Genomic DNA, 25174 nt, shown 5'->3' on the forward strand with positions numbered 1-25174 from the left:
GAGGTTTTAGGGATTACACAAAGGAAAATTGAGATTTTTTGTATGACAAAAAGTATTTTAAATTTTGACATGAAAATCACTTGGAACTCAGACAAGTTAAAAAAAAGAATCAATATTTTCACGGACAAATTTAAGTATAAATACTTCATTAAAAAATCTGATTTTTTGTGTGCAAAAGGCTTCTAATGTTTACTACAAGTCTACAAAATTTTGTAAAGATACACTTAAAATATTAAAAGTTATTAGTATGTAAACTATAACAAGGTTATGGTTACGAGGTTGGTCCCAGGGAAAAAGAGTTAAAACAAGTGACCTGCACAAACAAAAGTTATCGTATCTTAATTATGTGACATGTACAAATAAATGGCCTGTATTTACACAAGTAGCACAGTTATAAGGACAAGAGACCATTTGGTCCTTCAAGGCTGACTTTGCATACCTACTTCCATGGTTACAAAATATTCATTCAGTAAAATAAAAGAAATGATTGAAAGACACCTGGAAATCAATAAAGTTCCCGTGTATTAAAATGTAAGCTTTCACAGTATATAAATTATTTCTGGCATTAACAAATGATAAATAAACATGCAACTATGTACTCACAAGTAGAAATTCCAGCTCCAACCATAACAATAATATTTTTACCTGAAAAACATAAAAAAAACAATGATATAAACACACACACACATACATACATACATACAACTAACAAATTTTATAAAAGTCTACAATTAAAGAATTTCATCTACATCTCGTTAAAATCTATTAATTGAAAAATTAATAAAATTATTCATAAGATAAAAACATGCAAGTCTTGAAAGTGATGCAGCATTATATATTATAAAAGATAAGAGTAAACACAAATGGAGATTTTTGACTCACATTTATCACTTGCCATGTACCTGACTACTCCATCAAAATTGACTTCATCAAGAACTTGAATAGGTTTTTCTTCACTATCTCCCAATCTTAACTTACTGAGTAACAGTTCTTGGAGCACATCCACTATGGAAAAAAATCCCCACTCAGATTTAAATTTTGGTTCTTTTAAAATTATTTCTATTCACTAAATAATAAAAAACTAGATTTTAGCACATTACAGTCATTTTAACAATCATTATGCTCATAGTATCATTTTGCAGTGATTTCAAAGTATATAGCAGATAAAGCCACCTTCATGTTGAACTTTCAAAACTCCTATAAAACTTTTAATTTTCTACACAAACTAAAATTAGTAAATATTGCAGTATTAAATACCAAAAGCTGATGAAGGGAAGATGCAAAGGAAACCACTAATCATATTGATTTTCATTACTTCACTAAAATTCAATAGGCAAAACAACCTATAGCTCCAGAAACCATTTTGTTATTTTATGCTCTCTTGGTTTAAGTCTAAAAGAAACTAACACCAATGGAAAAAAAATAATTCAAGATAAAATTTCAAAATGAGCATCATAATATAACAATATACAAGAATTTCAAACAATAATTAGAATATGACTATGTGTACATTTAAATGCATCACAGAAGGTAATTTATGTGTAAAATACAGTAAGATGCAATTTTATAAAATAATAGTAGTAATAAAAAAATCTATGAACTTACTAACTGATCTGGGTGATTCTGTGCTTCCACATTCCTAAGAAAATCAATAAAGAATTTTTAATTAGAATAAATTAAATATTAACAACTCAAATCAAATCCAACATCATCATGGATTTTACATATATAATTTTTTATAATTTTTCTTTTTGCAAGATTCATAGTATTGCTAGCCTTAAAAAAAAAGTTATTTTTAAAAAGATGCTTTCTTAGAATCTGCATTTTCATCTTTAATGATTTTTTTACATACTGTATCAAAATGATTATTTTCAAAGTAATATTGTTTCAGATAAATGGTGTTGTTGCGATAGCAGAAGTCACTGACTCTGAGAGCATGCGCGCTAGAGTTTCTAGAAGGATCATGACTTATCAAGGAACCTCATGAATGTCCTAGTGTTTGCCAGGTGCCCTCTTTTTTAGTATATAAGCCCAGCAAATAAAGCCAGTGATAGAAGAAATATAGATAGATTGAAGAGATAAATAATTGAGTCAAGCGAACAGTAGGCACCCTAAGTAAAGTGTGTGAATAATTGCGATTTACAGCGTGTGTTATAAAGGTTAAGTTTAAAGTGACTGTGGAAATTCTGTGTATTACAAAGTTGTATCAAGAAAGAATAAATTAGTTTTAATTAAGAAAGGACTTGTATCGCTGAAGTTCCTCGAAAAGAATTTATACCGGAAATTAAGAAATGACCAGATACATAACAGTGTTAACACAAAAACAGTAATGCAACAACTACAGTGTCTTCTCTTAACACTCAAACATCAAATCCATGCACAGTGGGATACTGGATATCTCTAAAGCTATAAGTTAAGCTTTTGCATTATTGAATGTTTAGAAACAGCGAAAGATTTATTCATTTAACAGTCACCTGTTGCAACAGTACTGTGTACACTTTTACAGACTCCCTATTCCAGAAAATTCAGTATTATTTTATGTTTAAATGCATGGTTACAACAATGTTGGAGGCTTAAGTGTTGTATCCATAAATATTAACTTACTCAAATGCTTTATACACAATGGAAAGGAATAATCGTTATTAATTTTGTTCATTGGGTAAATGAGTACTTAACTAAAATAAAAATCTAGAATCTGGATGTTCTCTAAATAGCCTAAATTTAAAGTCAAACAACGTAAATGTTAGAATAATTTCAATTTATTTTATAAAATAAAACTTTTGATAGTTATAACTTTTTCTTAACATAACTTAGTATTATTGTGTTGACAACACAGTTTAACTTCTCCATGTCAGCCCCTCTAATATTCTATTTTTGCAATGATGATATATGCTAACTTTCTAAAAGTTAGCTGTGTAACAATGTAACCAAAATTTTTTACATCAAATGAGAGATTTCTACTACAATAATATATCATTTTAGATTAATCAATGTTGACCACATAGTCCTAAAGTAGCCTAAATAAAAGTCAAACAAAGTTAAAATAACATTAATATATTCCATAATGTAAAAGTTTTAATTATCAGATAGATATTATCTCACAAAGTTTGAAACACAAATGAAATAAGTAATAAGAAAACCCAGAGTGTAATCAGATAACATTAGTTTTATTGTGGAGACAATACTAAATTCTCAACTAGGAAAGGAACATGACCTAAAAAACAAGATAATTTACTCCTTGTTAATGAACTCTTATGGCTTTTGGATACATGCATATGACTTTTTTTTCCCTTCTTTTTTGAAGAGGATTTTTAAAGGAGAGGAATATTTTTCATGTTTCATTACATAAAAAACAGTTGATAATTTAAAACAGCAGGAATTGTTAGATGTGTATTTTAAAAATGCAGCGCTGCTAGTTTTGGGTTTTATTAAAATTTCTCGCTTATATAATGCAGAATTCTGTATAAATGCAACCTCTGAGGATAATTACACTTCCTGGCATCTTCCTCAGAAACTCTATTTTTTTATAGTTGAATGAAAGCTTAATATCAGACAAATATTTAAACTTTTGTAAATTATTTTGATCACAACATATTTCCAGAAATATACATACAACATATTTCTATATAGATATTGTTTTTGAGTTTAAGCAACCAAACTAGGTATGCAAATAATGATAGGTTAGTTCAATGTACACTAATATGACTAATTACACAGAAGTATTAAAATTTCATGGGCTGTAAAAAAACAACCATTTCAGGTGTCAGGCTAAGCCTGTTTTTGAGATAAATCCTACTCATGCTTTATTTATCTTTACAAACCTATTACATTACATTCTAGTAAAACTAGATACGAATTTAAACAAAACAATAAGTCAAAGAATAGGAGAACAGAATATTTTACCTAAATCTAGTAAAGTATTATAACATTTCAACCACACTTTAAATAAATTATTACATATACATACTTATTCTTATGACTGAACATAATAAATGTTACCAACTTACTGACTTACATCATCAGAACATTCATCTGTTTTCGTCAAAACACTTTCTGTAATGGCGAATAAAATAAGATTACACATCCACAAATAAAATGTTAAACTTCTATAGCAGAATTAACAAAGTAATTTAATTTTGTTTAAACTATTATATTTTTAGTTAATGTAGATACTTACTTTTTAAGGTTTTATCCTCTATGCATAACAAAAGTAAAGAATTAAACAGCTATATACACTTTATTATTTATACTTTACACTTTTTTAATACATTTATGTGTGAAAGTATTTTCTGAGGTTTATATGAAAAATAAAAGTGTAAACCCAAGCAAATGATTTATCTACATATTTCAAGCCCATGTTCTGAGTAATGGTTTAACTTATCACTAACCTATACAGAAAATGTATGAAATACTTTTGCAGAACACTCTACTTTTTTGAATATGTAAAATAAACTTATCAGATGTAGTTATTCTATAAAACAGGGTCTTTTAGACTTTTAAAAACAGAAGCATTATTACAATAGCCTGTTTATCTTTATACCAAATCTTGTATAAATTAGTGAAAATACCATTAATTGACCAAAAATTCCAAAATTATGCTTTCTGTGTAAGCCTTGACCCCCCCCTTAAAAAAAAACTATTCAAAATGAACACATCCAACTTTTTTGTATATGACAATATGTTGGGTGCATGAAAATTTATACTTGTGACACGTTTAATCTTGATTGCTATAAATCTAACTATGTAAAAGCCCAAAATATATATTTTTGGGTTCTTTGACCTCATAAAATCATTAAAATGGCCTAAACCACAAAAATGAAAAATGTCTGGCTATATTGGACCAAGGTACAACCATACCAAATTTCAAGTCAATCTGCCAAGAAATGAAGGAGTGGATGTTGACTGAGAAGTGTTTAGAAAAAGAAAGAATGAAGAATCAACTGAAAAAGAGTATGTTGCTCTGCACAGATATAATAATGAAAGTTATAATTTTCCTATACTGAAAATGTATTTCTGACAGGTACTTCCCTCCGCTATTCTCATCCAGTGCTGCCCTCTATATGCAAATTTTTTCTTTAAGCATGCCACAAGCCTTCTGCTCCCCCTATCGGAACCAAATGATTCCAATATGTCTCTCATGTAAATCATCATGCATCAATTCTCCATGAACAGAAGTGTTACATACTCACGTCACACTTTATTGGAAATACATTTTTGATATAGGAAAATTATAACTTCCAACACGGTATTTTCCTCTGCTCACAAGAGTTGCTAGAACCTCACATTGATTATGTGGTAGGATCAGCATGAGAGAACGACATAAGTACCCCCTTGAAAGTGGACACCCCTGGAATTGAGAGCCAGATCTAACGATCTGATGAGAGGAACAGCACCTCTTCTAAACCAGATATACTCTTTGCCCACCCATGAACTGTATAGTACATAAAAGTAGAAAAAAAAGAGATGAGCACACCCAAGTGGGAGAAAACTGTGGCAGGATAGTGATCTTAACCATGTAAATATATATGTAACTCAATCCCACAAAGTATAAAAGTGGGTAAAACAATGGGTGTGCCCCTAGGTGTAGAGTATCTAGAGCACAATAGATCATACTCGGTAAGTCAACTACTGGGAACCGACATCCACATGGGTGGTAGGATGAGGATCATACCATCTTCACCTCAAGTTCAAGAGACTGGGGGGGAAATCTATAACCACTTTGACTCCTAAGCATGACACGTTACCTTTGATCTATCGATCCAGGTTCTGACATCTAGTATCAAAAGGATTTTTGTGCAATACAAATCAACTCCCTCTACAGCAAAACTGACCGGAACCATCCGAAAAGTAATAACATCCTCGGAATAAGATACAATGAGGGATAACAAAAAAAAAAGAGAATCAAAACAATCGTCCTTACCTCCGCTATGACCCACAATACAGAAGGAGTAGGATCAAGGGAAAAATATAGACAACCACAAACATTTGTGAGGACTATGTTGATTGATTCTATTCTAAATCCAAAACCCAGCCACAGGGTATCGACATACACATAGGGGTAAGATGAGGGCTTCCAATCAAAGAAGTGAACTACAATTTGATGTCTCACTCTTTTTTTAGTGTATATTGCATATTGGAGGATAGCACGTCATCTACACCCACAGAACACCACTGCCCTATTTTGCATTAAATGGTTATAGCCATCTTTGTGTGGAACACATTCAGGAGGGTGCCTCCATGGTCAATCACCCAAATGGCTTGGAAGTGGAAAGTGGTAAGAACTCCCATACTCCATCAGAAGGGGATGAGAATGCAGTAGAGAGTCCAGAGGAACATTATCACCTGAGACAGTGACCACAATACCCTATTTTTAAGAGCAGACCATATCGATTTATTCAATACAAGGGATGGGCACTTTTCCCCTTCTGCTTTACCCATGCAGTCCATGGATGGTATGGTATGGTCTGGAATGGATAAGTTTATGAAGCAATTGCATTGCAAGTTTATTCACCCACAAGTGATCTTGTGGAACACCCCATCTTAATATTGAGCATTGCAAAGCCATTGAAGATAAAGCATGAGTCAACATGGCTGTACATTGTAGATTTCAAGTAGAAGAATACCTGGTCAGGCACCACTCGCCACAGAGTGGGATCCATACACTGAGTGAATAAAGCAAGGGGCCTTGAAAAGAAAGGAAAAGAAAAATATGAATATAAACTTACCAGTCAAAGTCACACTGAAGGCTGAAGAATGGCCGCAGGTGGAAGATGAAAACCAGATGAAGAAGAAACCACAATATGGTGTAAATAACAAGAGAAGAACATATTAAGTGTATTTCATATCCCTGACTGTAGGACTTTCTCCAATGGCCAATGAAAATAAGATGAGAGGGAAAATATGAGGAGTCGATTCTGACGAGAAGACACCTAGAACAAATTCTGGGAGGAAGAAGACAAGGAGGAGTAACCCAATCGAATCAAAAGTCAAATCCAATTGATTAGAGTAAAAGGGGACAGATTCCAAACAGAGAGAGACTGCCTAGGGATAAAGAGTCAGGAATGGGTACCATGGAAGGAAGCCATGTGTGCAATATCACAACAAAGGGATGGGCACTTTTCCCCTTCTGCTTTACCCATGCTTTACCGATTCTGATGAGAAGACACCTATAACAAATTCTGGGAGGAAGAAGACAAGGAGGAGTAACCCAATCGAATCAAAAGTCAAATCCAATTGGTGAGAGTAAAAGGGGAAAGATTCCAAACAGAGGGAGACTGCCAAGGGATAAATAGTCAGGAATGGGTACCATGGAAGGAAGCCATGTGTGCAATATCACAACAAAGAGTATGGACCGGACACAAAAGTCTATCCAGATTGGGATGACAGTAAAGATGAGAAATAGAAGGAAGGGAAATAAGAAAAAGGAAGGAGTTACTCTCCCTAGCCACCAAAGTCTTTGGGAGGAAGAAACAATCCAGACAAAGAAGATATGTAGGGTGGTAAAGTGTAAGTGAAATGTCAATAGCAAACAAATCAGACCTTCGAAGTCCACAAGATAAGAGGAGAGCAAATACATGTTAAGGGGAAAATGAAATATGGAACACGAGGAAAGTGGTTCAAACGAATGTAAGGTGATGAGGGAATGGGGGATCACATTAATATTCCAGTCTTGGGGTATCACGAATCCGGAAGGAATGCATTGATATGGAAAGTAAAAACTTTACAGTATATGGAAAATCAAAAGGTATGGGATAAGGCAGTCTGATAACCTGAGAGCGAAGAGACTGAAGACCTCCGGTTGAAAAGCCATGTGAAAAACTCCACCACTTGAACCACAATATGTCAGTCAGCAGCGAATCCTGGATTCATAGACCTCCATTAAAGAAGGACATATGGAAGGAGCTAAAAGAAAAGCTACTCAATGAGAGAAACCTGATCTCTTCACTAAGGATAAAAGCCAGGCGTGAAGACGAAAGACATAAATGGCTGGATGTAAAACCGCTGACCGAGGTTGATGAATAAGGGAAGGAGATAAAAGAAAAGGTACTGAAGTGAAAAGTTGTAGTTGTTGTAATTGTGGAAACCACGGTTGAGCTGACTAATAAAGAGCAATCATAAGGACTTGATACAGAGTGGTATGGATGAGAGAGATCACTGATGAAGTAATCTGATAGTAGGATTAACATAATGGAATTTTTGTTACCAAACCTGGCTGAAAGAACCGAAATATGAGATATGTAGCAAATGCAACTAAGTGGGGAAAAACCCTGTTTTCAAGGCCACAGGTAGGTGAGGGAATCTAAAGACCACTCAGTTGGATATATTTGATTGGGGTGGGAAAGATGATATGCTATGAGATTGAAAGCACCTAAAAAGTGACACGCAATGAATGTGGTGCATGTGGGCCAATATTGTAGATCCAACGTTTAAAAATAGAAATCTCAACCAGGTACCCCCTTGGTGATTGGTATGTGCTACCACCGTAGAATTGTCAGAATGAATCATAACCACACAATGTCTGGTGAGAGGAAGGAAGTGATTCAAAGCCTGACAGACCACAAGAGGCTCGAGGACTTTGATATGCAAATACTTTTTCCTCTACAGACCAATGACCCGAAGCCTCCTGGTGTTTGGCCCATGGACCCCCAGCCCTGAAGGGATGTGTTTGTGAAAAGATGTATATCCGAGAAGGAAGGAAGGAAGTGATTCAAAGCCTGACAAACCACAAGAAGCTCGAGGACTTTGATATTCAAATACCTTTCCTTTACAGACCAACAACCCGAAGCCTCCTGGTGACTGACCCACGCACCCCAGCCCTGAAGGGATGTGTGTTTGTGAAAAGATGTAAATCCAGATGAGAAGGAGGAGGAAGTGGGATGCCCACTGAATACAGATCGTCCATGAGGCAGGAGACCACCATGGAGGAGTATACCGTGGGAAACATCGAGGTTTTGGAGATTGAATAAACAGCTGCTTTAATAATACAATCAATTACTGCCTCCATGCAGTTGTTAATAGATAGTAGTCAGCCGGCTCCAATTTCCAACGTGGCATAGGAGTCAGGTGGCATCGACCACAGCCAATCTCCTGCAAAACGATGGGAAAATTATGTCTGCCTTGTGGTCACTGTCATCCCCCCCAAGAAAAAAGTGAAGGTGAACAGATAGAGAGTTCAATAGCAGTAATAGACTGACTAAATGCCTGAAAATAGGTAAAAAACTATTGAAGAGAGTAAGGTTATGATCTGAAAGTAAATACTCCAAAGAATGACCACTCCAATCAGTATCAGCATCACCCCAGAGGGGATTGTGTCCATTAACCCTTTTGCCTCGGACTTGTGCAACTTGAAGAAATCGAATCCCAAATTTCATTGTTACAACAATACATGTGATAACTCTGAGATTTCTTAATGTATTCTCTCAAAAACTGGTAAGATTTTGTTAAAAATCATAAGTATCTTGTACACAAAGAATGATGTAGGAAAAGACCCACCAAGTGAGAGATAGGACTCCAATCTCCCATCTTCTTGGGAACTACAAAGAGAAGGGAGTAAAACTCCAGTTGTACGGGGCATACCTGTTCAATAGCTTCTTAGCAGAGCAGTTTGTGGACTGCCTCAGTAAATACGACTGAGAAATGTAGGATTCCATGGAGATGGAGACTGGAACTGATGGCAGAGACCTACAGACAGAACTCATGGATCCATCATGAAATTCTCCCACACTGCAGAAAAGTGGTGCAATTTAGCCCCCACTGGGAAGTCGCCTATACTGTTGGCTTCAGTCAGCCCAGAAGCAGTAAAAACAAGGGTAGAGTCAGGAATGCTGGGAGGAAAGTAGAGGTCTGAATGAGGAAGAAGGAGGTCAGGAAACAAGGATGGGCACCTCCTGGTAGGAAGCAGGAGGTTGAGATAACTGTGTGGCAATTGTGTAAGAAGACAAAGACGAATACAACCTAGCCACACTAACCTTGGATTCCAAAGATTCTGGAAGATCTTCAAATACAGTACTGCATAATAAAGGGGCCTGATGCTATCTCGCAGGAATGAATGGGGAAGATCCACACCACAAGTAATGCATCTCTCCCCAGCATGTCCCAACAGCACAGTAGTCAGATATTAAGGGAAAGGGCAGAGGCCGATAAACGAGCCACAGTGAACCAAAGGAGGGACCTGGGTTCATCAGAAAAAAATCTGGGGAGCGGTGAAAATCCTCCAACAATAAATGGAAGGAAGATAGGTGTCTTATAACAGACAATAGGAAAAGGCAAATCCTTGAGAATTGTGCCTGATTAAAATGAAAAGTAGCCTCAGAAATCGAACCTCAAAGAGGAAGGAGAGGATCCAGTTGCTGAGAATCTAAATATGGATCTGAAGAGCAATTGTATGCTAAAACATGGTGTTCCAACAGGCAGGGGGGGGGGGAGTGCCAACACCTGAATGTAGATGGTTCAAGAATTGCTGTGCATGAACTCTTATGTTGGGTGAAGAGGATTCAGAAAATGGAATTTCACCCAATAAGGATGAGGAGGCATCGTAGGAGATAGGCGAAAAGTAATATACAACATACCTGATTAACCAGCTGTAAAAGTGGAGGGTGAGATCTCCTGAAAATGGTGTAGAGTGTGACAGACCAAAACAAGAAGGTGCCGGAAAAAGAGAATCCAAAACAGTCTTCTCCTTGATTTTATTCATGATTAGAAACACTGTCAGGTTGAAAAGGAGAAGAAATAACTGGCCGAACATATGAATCTAACTCCTTGCGAAATAAAGATAAAGTCGAACCTGATACCTGAGTAGTCATACCAGTAGCATTGTTGACTGTAATGGGAACTTCTGTAGTTGATACATTGAATTGCAAATTCATTCTTAGTTCCCTTGTAATTCAAGAAAAATAAACAAATGCAAAAAAAAATTAAACAACTGAATGCAAACAAAGTAAAAAAAACTGTTGAAAAAAACTGAAATGTCAATGAGGCACAATCATAAACAGTAGTTACATGCGAAAACACATGTCTAAATGATGCTGTGCCAATCAAGAAAGTGAGGATTGAGCAGGAGCATCAGAGGGTGGTAGCTGTGCCAATATAGGGAGCACAATACTACTGGTATAGGGTGGTCACATCACATGCTATATACATATTCAATAGTAGTGTAAAATTTGTTGAGTATGTAGACTGGTGCACTGAGCATTAAAAGTTTTAATAATGGTTAGGGGGGTGAAAGAAGATTGAGATAGCTTTGTGTGAGAAATGTTAAGACTATATCAGAATTAAAATATTTAACATTAATAGACCAATAAATGAAAAGATACTCCAGGACTGGGAATTGGACACAGAACATCCGGCAAACAAAGCCAGTGCTCCACCACTGAGCTATACTGTTGTTCCCATCACTGTTCACTCATAAGGCTTGTCCATGTAGAAAAAAAATTATATTTCAAAGAAGACAGCACAGCTCAGTGGTACTTAGGAAATAGAAATTTGTGATGGGGTGTCACAAATTACATCTCAAACTTTTCTAAATTGACAACAGAGAAAAAGTTTGTTGTAAACTTGACCATGTTTGTATTGTGTTGACAAGCTGCTCAAGGTGATGTAATAGTGTTTGAGCTTCTTTCAGAAGGTGGTTAAACCCCATGATTCCTTTTGAACATTGAGTAATGTTCAGAATATACCTAGTTTCTGCCAATTATGTAATTTTTATAATACTACTCAAAACTGGTTCAAAGAGCATGACAGTGACTTCAGTCATTTTCCTTAGTCAGCACAACCACAAAACGTCTTTTTGATTTTCTTCCTGCCAATTTGGATCTTTTCTATTCTAAATCCAGGCTATGTAGGGTCCTAAAACAGTGGTTGGCTGATCAGTAAACTAAATTGTAACCAGAAAAATACCACAACTTTCTCAGGTTGATAAAAAAATAAAGAAAAATTATAACTGAAATTGGTAATAGTTGAAAATTCAGGTAATGGCACTTGCACAAAGAATGCCTTACCACTTAAAAATACAAAAAAAAAATCATTTTCTTGATATATTAACTTTTACTATTTCAGGACAGCCACACAGTTTTCAAAAACTTTTTCTCCTGATTTTTTCAAGCAAAATTGCAGATTTTCCAATCATGCACACATATATATATATATATATTTTAACTTTTCCATATAATTCTACCTAATTGAAACCACTTTATAGATGTAAATAAAAACTTCAAACAAGGCAATATCAACTTGATAGTAGACAATACAATGTTTCATCTGAACATTTGATCTAAATTATCATAAGAATGAGATAACTATCATTTGTGACTAATCAAGATTATGTTCGACTGTATCCAATAATTGTTACATCGAAGCAGCATGGTTGTGTGCACACACACACACAGATTCTGAGATAAACCTGACCCTTCCAGATTTTGGGCTATTTCAAATTTTACCCAATTTCTTATCCTCTTTTTTTTTTTTAATTCCCTGATTTTTACAAATATCTAGATAATTTTTCACATTTCCCTGAATCATTATCCTTTCCTGAATATCCCTGACTTATCCAAGTTCATGGTAATCTTGCAAATGAGGCCCTAGTTAACAAAATCTTTGATTAATACCAAATATGGGATAAAACAAAGTGTTAATCACAGTGAATTTTGATCGTTTGAAAATTATGTTTGGGAAGTTGTAGTTGAAAGTGCCTTATATTTTTTACAGTAGTTAAGGTAAATATTTAAAACAAGTATGAGAAAATAAATATTTTTCCTACCACATTTAAAAGATATCTGATTTTTTCACAAAGACACCATCAGTTTAAACATCTGGTTTGATACTAAATTTAAATTCTTACTTAGCATGTAAAAAAATAATACTAATTAAAATACATTATAAAAAAAATTTATAAAACAGTTATTAGTAAGAAAAATGCAGCTATACATACCGCTGGCCTCAGCCATTTTTAGCTTTTGTTAGTGGAATTGAAGCTTCTAGAAAGAACAAAGAATATATCTATATATTATTAAATAAAATTATTTAATATAAAGGACACATGAATAAACTCTTAAATTCTGATTGTGTTTAAAAGGTTTTGGTAAGTGCTCTTGCACATCTCATTTATCTGGATACCCAGATGGCTACAGTTCCATCTTAGTCATTCCCTCATTAACTACAGTAGCCAAACTAAACAAAAAAAGACACCATTTATCTACATAAAAAACGTATAAGAAAATTTAAACTAATAACTAATTTAAAAGTTTAGCAAGAAGTAAGAATTATGCTCATTTTATTACTCAACTTCTCACTTAGTTAAAACCACTTTTTGTTACCATCAGGGGTTTCAAAAGTAGAAAGTATTTAATTGCAGGCCACCTGATTAAACAAATGAGGTGAATAAAAAATTATGTCAGGAAATCAGGATTGTTACTATCAAGAATACTATCACAATAATTAGGAAGATTTTACTTTTAAACACACTGATGGATATTATATGGGGTCAAGTAATAAGGGAAAACCAACTGAGAGGGATGACATTTTAGACTTATTGTTAACCACCAAAGTTGGACAATTAAAGGAATTTGTAATAGATTAATTATTGGGCTCATTATTATTTACATTCAACCAATCAATTATTTTCACATGAGGCTTTGACAGTTAAAATAATCTAAAATACTAATATCGCAAATACTAATTTTAATTTGTTGATATATTTTTGTGAATCATGACACTAACTGATTAAGCTGAACAGACCTGAATTCATCAAAAAATGGTAATGACAAATTTTAATAGCAATATTTCAATTACTTGGATAATTGTAATAAATGAATATAATAATAATCAGAAACACTGATTTCAATTAGTTAATTATTTTCATGACATTAATTGGTTTAATCATAATTTTGACTGATTATTTTACCTGAAACTAATCAATGCTCATAGGTAATCAATTATATGAATTAGTCAAGTTACTTGTCCAGCTCTTAATCTGGTACCCCAAGTTCATCCAAATTCTATTGTTTTACAATGTAATTAAGTACAAAGGATATATCCATCTTCATAATTCTAAATCCCTAACCTAGACATATTTCTATGATCTAGTTGTATGATTATTTTGCATCAGAGAAGGCTGTTACATATCCTCAAAAGTGATCAATTTTTGGTGACATAGCACTACCTATGAAACACCAAACAATGTCATAATGTAGTTCTTGTAGTTCCACCACAATTTTATATTTTAAATTATTTTACTATAACGTATTCAACCTTCTGCATGTTATAACAATAGGTTAAGAATTCTTAACCTCTTTGACCAAGAAGGATGAGAGCTGATCTTGTTGAAGTTTACATGGTTATCTGAACCTCTAACTACTTGAAGTATGCAACTGTAATTTCGAAATACCGTTGGAAGCAATTGCGGTATCCACAACATGTATCAATTCCTCCAGATGGGTATCCCTTTTTTGACTGTTGCATATCTTTTTTTGGGGTATGTGGACATCTATCAGTTATTAAAATGCATATTCGTGCTATTCCATATGAAACTTGCTGGCAAAGTCACCAGATGTTGTGCCTAGGGAGTGATCAGACTGTTAAACAGGCACTGAGAAACTGTTGTCCTCACACAGATGAATTATGTAAAACTGTCCAAAAAAATGGTGTGCTTTGAAAAGGAAATCTTTATGATGGATAATTATTCAATGTAAATATCACAAAAGGGATGTTGTGAAGATATAGGGACATAAGACAGAGTATGATTGTATGTGGCAACATGAATTAGAAGGATGAGGCTCCCAATTTATTTTAATATAATGTACACTCAATCTCTGTACAGATAATCAAACTAGAACTTCTAGCATCTTCAAATATCTAGGATTTTGTACTGAACAGACAAGAAATTCAGGATGTCCACATATCCCTCCATCCTGAAAACTGACATGAGCAATCCCTAACTTACCAATTTTTCATTATACAAAATTCCACTTCTCATAGGTTAGAGACATAATTTTTCATTTAGACTACTGAATGTATTTTTCATTGCTATTGTTTACAGTTGATTCAGCTTTCAGTTTACATTGTAAGTGACATATGTGCCTTAAAAGGTTTGCAAACTTGTGTGATTATGGATAAAACTTGTTGTGGTTGATAGTGTGTAATCTCATATTAAATTCAATATGATGCAGCAAATACTTGCAGCTTTTCTTGGAAACCAACAGACACTAGGAGATAAAGAGAAGAAAACTAGACACTTCCAATGAAGCTGCCAAAGGGAAAAAAATATATATTCAACAGTTACTGGAAACAGTTATAGTCTAAGACAATACACGCTAGCGAGTTATAGCAGTTCATGTGAGCAGGATGCTTAAATAAAACTAATTCCTATGCCCATTCATTGAGTTCAAAATTATATATTTTATGGTGTTATCATCTCAAACTAAATTATCTATGGCTATACACTACTAGTAGTAATACTATATACAACCTTAAAAGAAATTATTTTATTTATTTATTTTATTTTTAGTATGAAATTTTCATAAACATTTTTAATTATATTTCACTAATTCCTGTTTGTTCATGCATAAAATTAATACTACATTTGCAATCCAGATCAACAGTTCTCAAACTTTAGTAACCTGAGGACCCCTTTTAAAACTTTTTGGTGGACCCCCAAACGTACGTTTATATTTAGAAAAAAGATTCCATGTACATGAAAAGCTGTTTTCCAAAATTAAATGCTTTAGTTCGTATGAATTCAAATTTATTACAAATATTTTTCATTCTATAAATCACATTCTTAAAAACATTTTAATGAAATTTGAGACATGACTCACAGCCCCTCTGGTGTACAACAGTTTGAGAAACACTGGTCTAGACAATTTATTATGTTTGTATATAACTGTTAGCTTAAACTGAACCATGGGCATGGGGGATACATTTTGTTTGCTGCAACCAGCACAGTTCATGAAAACTTATATTTATAATGTGATATAATGTTGGTATAACACATTTTAATTCAGTTAATTAATTATCATGAAAGACTAGTTTCATGGTATTGGTGACAAGTTATTAATAATAATTATATCATTAATTTATTGACCATAGCCAGTTCCAATATGTAGGTTTATATTATTAGCTGTGACTAGCCCCACTATCTGGGTTGAAATTGTTCATTTCTTGGCTATGACTAGCCCCAATCTCTGGATTTAAATTATTAATTTTTTGGTAAAAGCTAGTCCTACAAGATGGATTTATATTATTAATCTACTAGCAGATGTCTGTTGAAACAACTCAACAGTACTTTTCCTAAAAACACACATGAATAAATATAAAATGTGCAGTCAACCCAATCCTTTGGATCATAGTGTAAATGCAATACGATTGTCTAGTGGGCCATTTATAACCATCTTTCGTCATTCCATGTGTTATTTCAATAACAAAAATTACATAATGTTTCGTTTAAAGCAAAGGAGACTAAATGCAATGCATTGTTGGCAGAAATATTTGGTTTTTGATGCAACAAGTGCATCCAGCACATCAGAGTACTCAATTTCACTAAGTAGCTGCTGGAATTATTTCCACTGGATGTTGCCATATCCTGTCATTTCACTGAGCACAAAGAAAGACTACTAAGGAAATGAGTACCTTTTGAAAGTTGTCATTTCTGTAAGAAATGTAAAATGGGGAGATATTCAATTCAAATTAATTTATTTGACATCATACAATAAATTCATGCATGTATATAATACCAACATGAAAATAAAATAAAATAAACCAAACAACAAATGTTTACTCAAGCCCGTTCCTCTCTTTATGCATCTTATCCATTCAGATTCCTAAATTTGAAATACTTCTTTCAATCAAAAGATGGAGGAAGTCCATTTTTCTTGTGAAATTTCATTCACAAAAAGAAACATTGTTTTTCTTAATAAGTTTTTTCTCATACCGACTGTTCTGTACATACACAGACTGATGGATCAATGTTGATATCCATATGAAATTTTTAGGAACTGCAAAAAATGAATTAATTTTCCTGTACTGTCAGGGTTGCCACATCTGTGGAACTTCAGAATTCCTTGACTTTTCCCTGACCAAATTGTGGATAAAAATATAATTATATATAACAGCCTCCCATTTCCCCTTATAGCCATTCATTCCCCCCCCCCCACCCTTTATTTGTTTCTTTTATTGGTTTTATATAAAATACATTTCAAAATTAATTTTAAAATATTTAATGAAATACTCATAAACAAATCATAACGATTCAAGACAAGCACTCAATATTGCAGTGATTTCAACTTTTTTAAAAACTTTTAAAACTTCAATTTATTTTTGGGCATCTTCAAGTTCTTTCTGCCTTTTCTTGCCTGCATCTCTTAATGCATTTGTTTCCATGATGAGATTCCACTCTTTTTTTTTTTTCTTGTCTGCTTGCTGTGAAAGAACATCTGCTTTGTCTCGTAACTTATTTGCCTCTGTTTCAAGTTGTTTCTCTTTCTTGATGTTTTCATTTAACTCTAATGTCATTTGATTCTTTCCGTTTTCAGCAGCAGTTGCTTTCTTCTCGTCATTGAGGTGAACAGAGTACCTGTGCCTTGAGAACCTACATGATTCAAGCATCTCCTTTATAATGGGTATCTCATGGACATCTCTCCCTATCAGCTTCAAGCTATCATATACTATATATACTTTCTCTCAATCTCCAATTGCCCACGTGACCATATAAATATAATATTTATTGTTTGCTACAGAAGGGAGTAGCTTTGCTTTTCAACTAAGAACTCAGAGTAAAATGTGTCTAGCCTCTGCTCTTCAGTGTAGAGGCTTTCAAATTATTTTTTTTTTGGTACATGGTTGCTTCTATTTGGAAATCCATGAACTGATGTTTAACATCATTACATTATTGTGCTTTCAGTCTACAACATCACATTAAATTTCCCAGCAGCTTTTCAAAATTTTTAGCAGCCTTCTATGGGTGAAGCATCATAAATATGAGGTCCAACGAATTTAGATACCTTGCTACTGGGTATTTAAGTGAGCACCTCTCCACTATATTTGCTGTCAGAGCTTTCAGGAACATTTTGCACTCTGTGAAAAACTCTAGTAACTGAAGCAGCAACACCTTTTGTTTTGAAAGTTTGTCAATTATGGCTTTGAGAGCAAAACCAACTTCAAACCACTTAGGAGTCGGGAGATTTTCTTTATTCTCAAGATCAATGAACTTGCTTCTTCCAGTACCTTTTTTTCTAACAAGCTTGCCCACGACAGTCTTCTTTAAGGTCTTCCACCACAAACACAGCCATTGGGGCATCAGTCTGGTATTTGATTAAAAATTGCAGGAGCATTTTTGCTTGTATACCAAAGAACTGGAGCTTGGCTGTTAGAAATGGGTCTCTTGTGCTGCTCTGAATGGTAGTATAACTCTGAATTTTAGGAATCTATAACTTTTGTCCATTCTGGACACCTATGACATACTTCTCTATATTCTCCCAAACAGCTGCAGCTCTCTCCACCACTGGAGCATCTTCTAACCATTCTGCAGCATCTTAGATGCAGTTAGCCACCCCAAAAATATTAATGTCATCTGGAAACTTCAAAACTTTATTAATCGTTCCAGAGTCAATATCATTAATATAAATCACAAACAGCAGAGGACCCAACATAGAGCCCTAAGACACACCACTTGTGACTGTGATCCAGTCAGATCTTACTCCATTTATTACTACTCTCTGCTTTCTACTCTCCGGCCAATTTTCTATCCAATTTAATAACATTTCCCTCACACACACACACAGATTTAATTTTTGTAACAAGTCTTTTGTGAGGCACCTTATCAAACAATTTCTGAAAATCAAGGTAAACCAAATCCACAGTACTTCCTTCATCAACATTTGCAGTAACATCCTTGAAGAATGTCAGAAGATTTATTAAACAAGACTTTCCTCTAGTGAACTCATGCTGGCTCTTTGACATTATATCAAACTGTTTTAAGTGACTCTGCATTGCATTTTTAATCACACTCTCCAAAACCTTTCCAACTACTGATGCAAGACTAACTGGCCTATAATTGCCTGGACAATGTTTATCACCTTTAAATATTGGACTAACATTAGTCAACTTCCAATCTTCTAATACTCTTCCACTACTCAATGACCCAAAAAAAATATTAGTTTGCAGTTCACAAATAAAATCTTTAAGTTCCTTTAAAACTATAGGATAAAATTTGTCAGGTCCAGCTGATTTACCAATTTTTAGGTTTCACAACTTTTCTTTTACAATTTCAGAACTTAAAATGATATCTTTTACATCAATATTTTCCTCATAAATTAAGTGCTCTGGTTGAGGCATAATACTTGTATCTTCCTTCTTAAAAACTGAAGAGAACACATAATTCAATAAGTTTACCATCTCATAATCTTCTGATATCAGATCCCCACTATCATTTTTAAGAGGCCCAATCCCCATCCTAACATTTTGCTTAACCATCATATACCTAAAGAATTCCTTAACTTTCTCAGCCAACCCTCTTTCATATACAGTTTTTGCCCTCTTAACTTCCTTTTTAATCAGCTCTCTTGATCTCCTATAGTTCTCCAAGTCCTTATTATTTCCAGTAAATTTAAATTTCTTGAATGTATTATGTTTATCCCTAATATGATCTCTCAAACCTTTACTAAACCATACTGGTTTATTCAGCTCCATTGCCCTTTTTTTCTGTAGGGAATATGTATGTTCTGTATGCATATCAATTTTTCCCTAAATGCTTCCCGCATATGTTCATGGTCCTCTCTCTACTCTTTAGTTCAATCTACAAAAGCCAGATCATGTCTCATTCTATCAAAATTGGCTTTCCTGAAATTTGGAATCAGGGTACTGTTCTTCTTCAATTCTACATATAGTAAAATCCCACACCTAATAGTGCAATGGTCACTTGTACTTAAATGGTCACCAACCACTACTCTATCTATCTATCATATTCACATCGGTTGCTAATATTAAAGGTGATATAGCTTTATCTCTTGTAGGTTCCATCACTAGTTGGTGTATAAAAGTGTCCTGAACAATTTCTAAAAACCTATCCCCTTCACTGTCAGACTCAAAATTTTCCCAATCAATACCCCTGAAATTAAAATCTCCCATAATAACATCTTTTTAAGCTACCATTCTGATCATTAACTTCTACATTTTGACCTGGTGGTCTATAATAAATTCCAATTACAAGACTTTTCCCCTATATATCCACTAACACAAACTGACTCAACCTCAGTGCTATTTTCTTTAGTATGCTCTACCTCAACAGGATGCAATTCACTCCTCACATATAAAGCTATTCCTCCCCTTTTTTTTCAATACTCTATCTCTAGTAAATAATCTGTAGTCTGGTATTTAAAAAAATCTCTCTCATCAAAATTGTTCAAATCGAATCAAGTCTCAGTGATACCCATAATATCCAAATCCTCAGTTTTCACAACTGTTTTGGACTCATCAATTTTATATTTAATATAACTAGCATTACAATAGTAACAATTAATCATATATTTTAAAATATGTTCATGTTTTATGCATGTTGTAGATGTTTTTCTATCAATTATATTTTCTATTTTACTAATATCATAGCCCTCACCTGTGTCTAGCCCTAGTTTAAATCTACCACTACAGCTGAGTTAATAACCTTTACTAACATGCTAGCCCCTGCCTTGTTTAAGTGTAAGCCATCCATTCCAAAAATATTAACTTTCCCATTAAAACTAACCCACAAATCCAACCAGCCCATTTGCTCATCTCTACATATTGATCTTAGCCTGGCATTCAATCCTAGTGACCTACTTAGTATCTAATCCCCACAATTTATTCTTGATAATATTCCTAACAAAATCAAGCTATGACCCCTTTCTTTCATTGCCCTTATCAATGTTTAATACTTATAAATAAGTTACTAAGATCCATCTTTCCTTGCATCATTAGCCCCAACATGTACCACAAAAAGTGCATTGCTACTAGCACCCTTAACCATCTCTCTGGTTCTATCAGTCATATCCTGCACCCCTGCTTCTGGATAGCATAAGTGTATTCTTTTGCTCCTATTTACACCACATACTATTCTATCTACATGCCTAACTAGATGCCTATGATTTCTTTGTTCTATATTCTGAAGAAACTGGGACAACAGGAGACAAGTTTAAAACTTGTAAAAGACAAGCTAGCTCCAAGTAAGTTTTTTTTTAAATAGAATTACTGACTTATGGAATGGGTTATCTTTGGCAGTAGTGGACTTCAGTACTTTATAAGAGCTTAAGAGGAGAATTTCATGAAATTCACTTCTTGAATGAAAATAAATTTAATTTCATGAAAATAAAAGGTTGATTAAAATTTTCTGAAAGATAGATGTGCAAGGGCAGCCTTGAATGAGTAAATGGTTTGTTGTTGTCCATAAGTTGTGTTATAGAGAGCCACCTTCCCAAACCCTTTTTCTAAAACTCTGTCACTATAAAATAACTTGTAACTTGAAATTTCAAAATAATTCCTATTGCCACCATTCTCCAAATGTAACCAAGTTTCAGCAATTTCCACTATATCATATTCTCTCTTTTCTTGTCCCTGAAATCATCCATACAATGGAACTTCTGAACAATTAACTGTAACACTCAACTATATAATTATAAATTCTCTAACAGCGTGAGACATTAGAACAACATAAATAAAGCTTATTCTTTAATCTATTATATTTATATCTTTATAAATGGCACATTTATCTTTTAAAATATTAACTTGATGTGCTCTAGACATTTTGCTTCCAATATCTTCTTTGACTTAGACATCTTACTCATTTGTTTATTTCAAGTCTCGCCAATTTCTTCACTGCTATATTATATTTAATGTACAATTCACCCTTTCCATAACAACTATCCAACAGCCCCGATGCCCACCAATTATTTTATATTTACTAATACTATTGACAATATTTCAATTAAGCCTTAGATCCTACCTAGCAATATATTCCTGCATCTAGCCTAAGGTGGGCACGACCAAAAGGGCCACACATTTATTTCTATTAATCTCTGATATAATTCTCTGATCCTTTAAACAGCTTTTTCAATTAATATTTTCAACATCATTCACTTCTACACACACTAAAAAAACAAAAAATGTCCCTTGATATTACTAGTAGTGCTATTTTCTCCCTCTCACAAAAATTATAACAGTTTTACAAATTACAAGCCAATGTCTAACTTCCACTTACAGATCTTGAAGTATGAAAGTTCCAATAATTTATATACAAGTAACACTAATGGCCCAATACTTTAAAGTTAAAGTTCAAGATAGTTTAAATCTAAAAATGTATAACAATTACAAAGCACTTGCAAAAAGGCTGTAAATTATCAAAAAAAATTTTTAATCCGACTTGTTATACCGAAGCATTGACAAATGATAATCCAATGTCGTATAGCCTGTTTAATTAAACAATACATTAATAAAAGATATAATTTTTCCTGTACCTAAGTTTCAACTTCATAAGTTACAAATTATACTTATAGCAATACGTATTTAAATGTTACATTCACATGCTAAAAAGAAAGGGCTATAGTACCACGTCAAAGTCAATGTGAAGCGTAAGTGTTGGCAACGCCCTACATCGCTATAAATATGAACCAGATTATAATTTAGCCTCAGATTTCTGGCTCTTGATTTACGTTTATTAACTTTCGTCACCTGTTTATCAATAGCCTCAGCTAAGTGTACGTACCAAAATGTACGTAAAGTGTTTCCACTCACGTGCTATCGAAAAATTGTAGCGATAAGAAAACGTGATGCCATGAAAAAGACGGAAATTTAACTACTGAAATTTAAACAAAACACTCGATTGAGAGTAAGTCAATCCATCACATGGTTTAGCGAAAATATTTATTTGTACCAGTTTAAATATTGTTACGTCTCCGTTCTTCGTTAATTAATTTTCCGTAAATTCGTTCCAACGAAACTTTAGCGACACAAGTCCTTTCTTAAATAAAACTGGTTTATTTTTTCCGAATACAACTTTACGATGCTCTTAATTTCAACAGTCGCTCTATAACAAACGCTATAACTCACGTCTGACGTGGCCAACAGTATTCTGTCTGCATACATTCAATTACTCATTACCTCCCCGTCTCTTCGTGGCCGGTCTCATATATACAAGACTACACTATATCTAGAAGTATCCCGACAATTCACGAAGGAACAGGATATTTCTAGAAGAAGGTGGCATGATACTAATCACGTGACCTCGCTGACGCAACAATATTTTACTTTTTCAAGTGCGTCCTTAAAATCTTATAGTATGAACAAAAGAGTGGTTTTGACTTATTTTTTTTTTTTTTTTTTTTTTTTTTTTTTTTTGTCTATGGACTACATGTTTATTATTATTCGCGATTCACTCAATAAACTGAGAAATTTACAACAATAAAACATTTCAAGACAATAAAACCGTCGCAGGCCTGGGGTATTATTACAATTTAAATGGGAATACATTAAGTACTGTGAATGAAGAAAAAGATTTTGTTGTTGTAATCGAAAAATAAGTTAAGTCATCTAAATAACATATTGTAGCTAGCAATAGGGCTAGTAGGATTTTAAGTAGCATCTTTCGATATATTGAATACAAGACAAGGGATATTATTGTTGCCTTGTATAGATCATTTGTAAGGCCTTATTTAGAGTACTGTGTACAATCTTGGGCTCTCTTCATCAAGAAGAATATTGAATTGTTGGAAAAGATTCAGAGAAGAGCCACTAGGATGATACATACCTGGAATGGTGGAATTGTCCTATGAGGAGAGGTTAAAATCTCTAAACTTATATTCTTTGGAAAAGAGAAGAGTCAGAGGGAATTTGATTGAGGTGTTTAAGATTTTTATATTGATGATATAGATCCACTTTTTTGTGTTTAACAGTGAAAACAATAGGACAAAAGGTCATAAATTCAAATTTTGGCAGCGTAGGAACTGTCTGCAGTTTAGACAGTATTAATTTTCAATTAGAGTGGTTGTCTTTTAGAATGAGCTACTTTCAAGTGGAGGCAGAAAATTTATTTGAGTTCAAGAAATGATTGGATGAATACTTGAGTAGTAAGGGGTGGTTATAGTTAGGAGCTAGAAGGGACATCCTTGATGGGCTAATAAGCTCCTTTTTGTCCCTTTCAATTTTATGAATTTATAAGACCAATCCACGTAACAATAACGAGTTATTTATTTCTTCATTAACGTTTCTCAGGCTACATTCACTTTGATGCAACTGGTAGGCCTAATTTAAATTCATAAACAAACTTTTCAACATAAACTCTGAAACTACTGTTAATAACGTTTAATAGCAATTTCTTCGATGAATAACAAACCTTAGGGACACAACTATTAATTTTGGCAGAGTAGGAACCATCTTCAGCTAAGACAGTTTTATTATTCTGACAAGGTGATTAACCATTTGTGTAAGTTGCCTTTTGATGTGTTGGATGCATTAAATTTAAAATTCAAAAACTCATAGAAAAACTAACTCTTACTAATAACTTTACTCGATCAATCTTCTTTTGGTCAGTAATTGTTTGAAGTTGCACTCACTAAATATTTCATTAACTTCTCAATCATTAAGCTAACTCTTCCTCCATTATTCATACTTATAACTAGTAGGCTAATCTAGATATTAGTCAAAGTTATTAGTTTCTGGATACCATCTTGAATTTTCTAAATATTCTAGGACTAGTTTTACAAACATGTTTGATTTTAACATAATATGCCCTCTAGCTAACATTTAGATTAAAACATTGAAATATAGTTTATAACACTACCCCACTTCCTGGATTGTTAAGTCCATTGAACATCTTAACAAAATAAAATACTACAATAAGCTGTCCATTCACCAAATTGTTTTAGTGTTGTTTTTGTTTCTGTTATGCAGATGGATGGTCTGTTGTCCCTTGATGTCGTTTCCTGTTTTGTGGCTTGGGGGAGTATTCTCTGGGAAATGCGTCGAGCAAATCCATTGGTGGCTCTATCCTTATTGACCTCTGGAAGTGATCTCAATAGGAGCACTGGACTCCTTGACAGGTTGACTTTCTACTGACAAATTATTCTCCAAAGTAAATCAGTTTGTACTTTTCTTACTGACATTACTTTTGGCTTATATTATCTGTTCTTGTGGAGTTTGTAACTCACATCATTGACTCTTC

General features: G+C 33.7%; 1 protein-coding gene across 5 annotated transcripts in view; it reads right to left on the reverse strand.

Moving 5' to 3' along the window:
- LOC106462151 (NAD-dependent protein deacetylase sirtuin-2-like) overlaps positions 1 to 22739 on the reverse strand; it is a 51312-nt gene extending 28573 nt beyond the window's left edge. Inside the window, exons 1-6 of one of the 5 annotated variants that reach the window (XM_013922048.2) lie at positions 22721 to 22739; positions 12926 to 12971; positions 4016 to 4053; positions 1606 to 1639; positions 883 to 1005; positions 604 to 645 (exon numbers count right to left, since the gene is read on the reverse strand). In XM_013922048.2, the coding sequence (XP_013777502.1) occupies positions 604 to 645; positions 883 to 1005; positions 1606 to 1639; positions 4016 to 4053; positions 12926 to 12941 (253 nt within the window). In that variant the 5' untranslated portion in view covers positions 12942 to 12971; positions 22721 to 22739. The other 4 variants (XM_013922047.2, XM_013922045.2, XM_013922050.2 and 1 more) reach the window with 4 other exon arrangements.
- Positions 22740 to 25174: the final 2435 nt, after the last annotated feature.

This window comes from Limulus polyphemus, unplaced genomic scaffold (genome assembly GCF_000517525.1).
Source record: "Limulus polyphemus unplaced genomic scaffold, Limulus_polyphemus-2.1.2 Scaffold1105, whole genome shotgun sequence".
NCBI classification, from domain to species: Eukaryota; Metazoa; Arthropoda; class Merostomata; order Xiphosura; family Limulidae; genus Limulus; species Limulus polyphemus.